Consider the following 7,356-nt stretch of genomic DNA (forward strand, 5'->3'; position numbering starts at 1 on the left):
TTTAAAGTGCCCCTTGAGGTCTCCCTGGAATAAACTTCCACACCATTCCAGGTCTATTGAACTAATGCTGTCTTACTGTGGTTGGCAATTTGGAAATCATCATTAGATTTGGTCCACAAAGAGATAGTTTGGTAACTGAAGACGTCATTTATTTACCATTTCAACAATGACCTGTTGAATGCTCAGTACCCACCAGGCACTGATTTAGGTAATACCAAGTCATGGTAGGCACAGCTGAGACTTTCCCTGCCTCCAAGAACCTGACATTCTAATATTCCAGTTACTCTGAACTTCCTACATGGTCTATCTAGCCTGGGAAATTCCCCAAAAGCAAGCATTCAAAAGTCAATAACCACTTGAAATTAACCAGCTGCCTGGAGTCTGGCCATTGACTAGCACTGAATACTTGAAACTATATTATGATTCTAAGAATGTTTTTCCACACAGATTTTTTTGGTGGAAACTCTCCTTTAAGGAAAAGGACAGTGAGGATTCTTACATTCTTTGAACAAGATTTCTACATAAGTGGTGCTAAATTGCTGTTAGAATCTAAATGAGCTAAATCTATAATCCTGATTTAAATTTGTAGGGGGAAAATCTATCAAGAAAGAGAGAATAAACAGAATGGATGGCGCCCATCTGTTGACTTCGTCAGTTTCCATTAAAATCTCCACCTCAATGATAAATAACATGATCCAACTTTAAACAAACAATAAGCTAATTAAGGCTTTATGAATAGTACTATCAATATCCAATTGACAATAGTGACCTCTAAGGAAGGAAAACAATATATTCAGAGATGGCCAAAAGATAAAATCAACTCCAGTATGTTGAATGTCTTCCCAAAGCTTCAAGGAGTGGAAGAGAAATTGAGAAATGACTTTACAAAGAAGAGGTATTTCAGAACAGAAACATCTATATTTATCTATTTGCCTGTCAGGTAAAATAACCACAGGCTCAGATACCTTATTTCTGGTTTCTGTTATCACACCCAAGACTAGAGGCTTTATTAACTAAACAGAACAGTGAGATGTGTTTTGTCAGTGTGGAATGCTTTGGGATGTATTTCCTAAGTAATCCTCAGTATCATTCCCAAACTGACCAAGATGCCAAGCTAAGGGAGAAGACCAGTCATGTTACCACCTCAGCTGGTGTCTGACTCACACTGGAGATCCCTAGCAAAGTGGGAAGGTAAGAAGGGAAAATGTTTAAACTACAAGAAACCAAAACTGATGTAATTTTGGATTGAATCCTACCCCATCACAGGATTTTCCATTCTAATGAGTCTTTTCTCTTTCTGTTTTCTGGCATCCACAGATGAATCAATAAGTCCGAATATTTACTGCTGTCCTTCTCAAATGCCACTTGAGCAAACTAGCTATACAAAGTTTAAAATGCTGAATCTGGGTGCTGAATCTACAAGCAGAGATATAACTCTTGGTCAAGAAAATAAGGGCTGGGGGCGTGGTTCAGTGGGTAAAGCACATGCTACAGGAGTGTGAAGATTCACGGTGCGATGGCACCCATCTATAATGCTAATGCTCCTATGGGATGGGAAGGGAGAATGGGAGATCTCCAGAGGTTCTCGGGCAGCTAGGCTGGCAAACAAAGCTTTGATTGACAGAAAGACCCTGCCTCCAACAAGATAGAAGGTGAAGACTGACACCCAAGGTTGTCCTCTGACCTCCATATGCACTCAAGCAATCTCTCCACCCTCCCTCTCTCATGCAAGCAAGCAAGCAAACAAATCAAAGTGAAAAATGAAAACAAAAATATACTAGAGAAGAGGAGAAGGAGAAAAGAACAGGGAGAAGGAGAGAACGTTAAGAGAAAGTGTAAGAAAGGAAGGAAATGATCGAAGTATGTTATGTGTATTACAGAAATGTCATGAGAAATTCCCTTACTTCGGACAGTTGATATATGCTAATAAAAATAAAGGTCATAGGATTTTCTGCATGTCCCATTTCTTCCACTGAAATTCTCATAATTACCTCTTCATCCATAGTAATGTTTATTCTTACCAAGTTCTTTTAACAATTAAAAAAAAAAATGTCTTTGACATTCTGTATTAATGGGCCAGGGTTGTCTGAAAAACACGCTTTATCTAAAATGTCCACTTCCAGGGAAAAACCCTGGTGGTGCATGGGGTGAGAAAGGGGTGCAGCCTAATCGTTGAAGTCATGCACACCTGGTTCCCTATCTTCAACACCTGACCTTAAACAAGCACACAACTGTACAGCAGAAATAAATACCCTGTCCCCCACATGCCCTGTGTAGATAGATGGCCTTAGTACATACGCAGATATTTTTATAGCACTCTTCTTTCTCCCCATTTACCTTTAGAATAATTCTCAGATGCCAAAGTGGCAAAAGAGAAATAAAAAAACAAAGGCTGTGTGCATTTTACTTGAGAAAACCATATTGGTTGATTTGCATGTAAGATATCAGCAGCTCAAGAGCAATTGCTAAATTTGGAAGGCTGAGTGACAGCTCACCTGTGGCTGTACTTCTGCCAGTCTGTTCTGGTATCTTTGGACTGACTCTTGAAGTTGCCTCTCTTTCTCATCTTTTGATGGCGGTCTTCTGCTCATGGTGCCCAGTGGGATAGGAGGCAGGTGTTCGGGCTGATTACAGCTTCATAATCCACAAGGAAGAGATTAGCATCAGAAGGAAGTGTGAAGGTATATGCTGACTATACAGGATGATTTACTTCTCTAAAGTGTTACGTTTTCTTTTATATACACAAAAATTCAAATATAAAGAAGAATTACACAACTTTGGGGCAATATTTCATCTTCAATGTCCAGTTGGCATGAGAAAGAGCTACAGAGAAAATGTGGTGGCCCATGTGTTAATGAGGATGGGAGAACATGAATTATTTTGCTAATGGTCCCCTTATCCTACATTATCAGAAATCAATTTTTTTTTAAAAAAAAATTGTATCATCTCAATTCTGACAAACATTTCCTCACTCCAGCCCCCAAATCTGGTTTAGAAATCTATGCATCACTCCAAAATATAACAAACCATTCTATCTCTGAGACACATGGATCTTGTTTGGAATCACTGAGAATGTCATGCAGTATTCAGGGACAGCTTTGGGTTTATGGAGGCTTGCACATAGGTCACTAGACAGCTCTGAGCAACCCTGACTGGCACTTCTTTCCCAAATGACCTGCTGTCCTCGGTGGTCTAGTACTTGGCAATCATCCTGGCTCCCAGTCTTGTGTATTTTACAACCATGAACAATTCTCACCATGGTTACAAAAAATAACGAAGCCTTTATTTTGGAAAGCTTGAGGCCATTTTGCTTTAAATTTTTTTTAATGCTATAGCTATGTTCTAGAGAACTGAATCCATCATTTTTTTAAGTGAAATAGTTTGTTTAGTTTGTCAAGTTTAGACTTGATGCGGAAAAGGAATTAAACTCTGAGTACAGTTCTGGGGCATAGCTGTGGTGTGGAGTAGTAGTATGAAATGTCAATTATTTGGGTCTCTTCTAGGTTAAGCAGTTCTCTGTTACTGATAGAAAGAAGTAGGGGAGAGTTGCATCCCATCATTAAAAGACGAGAAGGGGGTCAAACGTGCAGAAAACGTATGTGTGTTGGAATTTGAGAGGGAGGAGGCTGGCAATGGGGAGGGTCTCCTGCCACTGGAAACAGGGAAGAAAATATAGAGCCGATGGGAACCACCAGCTCTGTTTTTCAAGGCTGCGAGCATGTATTTTTCTTGCCCCCTACCAACAGAGAAAGTGAAGAACTACCATCAAATTCCAGCACTGCTGTGAAAACAACACTTAATCCTACTTTCATGTGGTGTCTGCTATTGTTATTTTCAAAGAAAGGTGCCACATAAACACATCTCAAGAATGACTACTGTATATATAGCTACTAACAGCATGAATACGAAGACATCTGTGGGGCAGGACCAATGCAGTGCTCTGTGTCATTTGAGAAAAGAACCTTACAGCCATGTAAGGTTTATATTCAGAACAAAGAAACCTAAGTATTTTATCAGAGTGAAGCACATTCAACTGTCTCCCTTCAAAGATTTTTGGTCATAAATTTTAATATGCAATACAACCTCTATGTATTTGCATCCTTTCCAAAATTCAGGGAGTTTTGGTTCAGCCAAATAACAGGCATCATTTTTACCCTGCTGGCATTCGGTGATCCCTGCATTCAATACAGATGAATGCATATCATGAATACAATGGGAATGCTCTGCTAGCTATTTCTCAGGGACTGTGACAAAAATGTAGTTTCCCTCTGTGCTCAAACTGGAAAACAAACAAGACTTCAGTGGCCTCAACAAGACTGGCTCCATTTTACCTTGTCTTGGCTGCTGGCTGTGAATACTACCATGTGTATTTAAAATGGTTTTAATCATTAGATGCATCTAAGTGGACTGGGTTCCCTAGGATGTACAGGATGTTTTGTGTCAGACTCTTGGCTTCAGGTTCAGCTTGAAGTGGGAATCTCTGGCAAGTCACTGAAGCCTTCTGAGTATCTGTGCTTTCTCCTCTTAGAAATAGGATGAGTTCACAGGGCTTTTGTAAAGACAAAATGGCATAATGTGCAAATCCTATAGAAGAGAAAGGCATGGTGTTTCTGTCTCAAGTTCTATTTACACAGACCATTGTTCATTCAAATGTCACCCATTGGCACTGACTTTGGGGGCAGCTAGGAGGCAATTTCAGACTTCCAACTGTATTCTTTTAAGTATAGACAATATCATGTCTCACCTAATGACTCTGCTTGTATACTCACAGTGTAAGCCCTAACAGACAACCACAACATTTTTGCTTCTATGAATTTATTTTATATGCTTCTATCTAAAGTTAACAGTGCATATATCTCAGGGCATATTTCAAGCCCCATTCTTCAGGAAGGCAGGTCCAGACTACAATGCTGAATCAGAGGACTAAGTGAGACCACAGGACAGATCCCTAGATTCCACCAGGAGTCACATCTACACCACTGACCTTGTGTTCCCCATGCAGGAAGCGCCTGCTCTCAATTAGATGCTTTTACATCTTGCTAAGCCTCCTGCTGCTGCTTTATGCATATTTTATCATAATCTTTTCAGTGGAAATGAAATACAGATGGTCAATATTGTTCAGTGTGTTTAAAGGTTCAGGGGCTTCAGGAGACTATAAATAGAAGCACTTTCAGGAGTTTAGATTTTCAAGGTCCATCAGTTTTCTGTCAACACAACTAAATTTGTCTTACCTCCCCCTTGCAAGTGGTATGATTTGAATGTGTAAAAGGGACAAAATTAATGTAGTCTTGAAGATGATTCTGCGATGCTCTGTGAGGCATCCCTAGTTGCTAAGGGAAGAGGGCAAGAGCATGACAGTTCGGGGTCACTGGATAATTGGAAGTAAAGAAAGCTGTGAAGGACGGCTTCCCAGGGCTCTGTGCTTTGGTTCCAGAGCCGCATAAATATACTTCAACAAGAATTATTACCCTGGTGTCATTATTAGCAATAGTGGTCCACTTACCCATCAGGCCTAAGGACTTAGAGAGCCACACAGAAAAGCAGTGCTGGGGTGAGGGTGCCTCTGTTAAAAAGGAATACTAACTCTTTTTTCCCCAGAGAAAGACTATTAGTCTAAAAGGGCTTGTACGAACACTGGCAGCCATCAATATTTAATCAGCCCCTTTTCCGGTTTAGGCTGAACTTCTTCCTCTAGCATAAAAGCAATGAAATCAATATGTGACTTAAATAGGGGAGGAAAAAAAGCACATAGTCTAAGCGTTTAGTGCCCCTGCATGTGCCCTCTCAAGAACACTCTGGTAAGAGCAAGTATGCCCTGTGAACATGAATGGGAAGGCGGAGCTCAGGAGGCCAAGGCTTCCTGCCAGGGAAGGGTGGAGCTGCATACACCCCAGGACCTGTGCTTGGTTACAGCAGATCTCTTTTTTAAAAATGGAAAAATACATTAACAAAATAATATTCTCATAGGTAGCAAGGAGCTAAAGAAGGGTTTAAAGAGAAACAGGCTTCTAAGCTAAAATCTCTTTACAACTAACATGTTCAGGGTTTATAAGACACACCTTAGTAATTCTACACTGATAAAGAATTTTTCAAAAACTGATCAACACTACCTGTTTTCCAGGTTGTTGGGATTATTAGCACAAATCCACATGTCAGGGAATTCTTCCTCATAATTGGAAGGGGAAGGCAGGACTCTCCATTTGAGACAAAGATCTGATCATAAAGACAAAAACATGAAAAAATAAAATTTATCCTTAAAAAAAAAAAGATGTCAGGTCCGACATACCCAAAGCAGCGACCCCTTCACCACACACCCCATGCCTGCTGGCATAGCTATTCCAGGCTTCTGTGAGCTATGTAAGAAGCTCGCCAAGAAATAAGCAATCATCATCATTGCTCCAGCTCCCTCCAAATTGGATTCCTTTTGAGCAAAGGAAACTTGCTAGATCTCATTCTCCCTTCTCCTAAAAATTCCAGTGACCTGACTCTCACTCCAGCCTGTTCCTGTCTGCTCCACTTTCCATGTTCAACCACACTAAGAAGGAAAGTGAAGATCTGTGAGTCATTCACACACTGCCCTCCTCCGTCCATTACCCACCCCCCTGACTCTTATTCCACAACCCACTCTGATTTCTTTATGTGTTTCCCCTCACAATCTCTCCTTGTTTTTAGGCCCAAGGCACACAGCTGTCTTTAGGCTAAACCCAAGTTTAATCCTGAATTCCCTCTTGTGCACTCCTGAGGCAGAAGCAGTTTGCATGGGCAACCAACACCTGAAGCACCTCCTACAGCCTGTGGACCTTGGGAGAATGACTTAATTTCTGTTTCAGTACAAACATCTGTAAAAAATGAGATTTCTACTAGTATTTATATAAAGAGGAGCTGAGGATAAAATGGCTTCACAATATTAATGGCGATGAAAATCAACACCGCTAAATACTTTCTTGATCACTTAGCAAACCTGACACTTATTAGCTCATATGTTCACAACTTTATGACATAACTATAAGCACTAGTCTCATTTCCTAAATAGGAGATTAATTCTCAGAGATAGCCAGTGACTGCCCCAATCCCATACAGCCCTTCACCACTGGAGAATGCATTTCAAGTACTTGGCAGGCATCAAAGATACACTCATTATTGGCCACTCTAATTGTCACCTGGCAGGCTGTCACATTCTGTCATCAATTACCTCAGTCATACTTTCTAAATGTGTTATATACGTTCCTTTTATTAAATCTCACTGCCACACATTAGTTCAGGCATTTACATCTCTCACTTAGGTCTTCTATCACAAGAGACTACCATCCCAGGTTTGACCTTCCCTCCACTCTGGTCCTGCACCAAATCACCCTC

General features: G+C 40.6%; 1 protein-coding gene across 1 annotated transcript in view; it reads right to left on the reverse strand.

Moving 5' to 3' along the window:
* Positions 1-7,356, reverse strand: part of Morc1 (MORC family CW-type zinc finger 1) — a 140,100-nt gene that overhangs the window by 50,526 nt on the left and 82,218 nt on the right. Inside the window, exons 15-16 of the mRNA XM_059277734.1 lie at positions 6,111-6,213; positions 2,496-2,634 (exon numbers count right to left, since the gene is read on the reverse strand). Of these exons, the coding sequence (XP_059133717.1) occupies positions 2,496-2,634; positions 6,111-6,213 (242 nt within the window). The remainder of the gene's footprint in view (positions 1-2,495; positions 2,635-6,110; positions 6,214-7,356) is intronic.

This window comes from Peromyscus eremicus, chromosome 12, assembly GCF_949786415.1.
Source record: "Peromyscus eremicus chromosome 12, PerEre_H2_v1, whole genome shotgun sequence".
Classification (NCBI taxonomy): Eukaryota; Metazoa; Chordata; class Mammalia; order Rodentia; family Cricetidae; genus Peromyscus; species Peromyscus eremicus.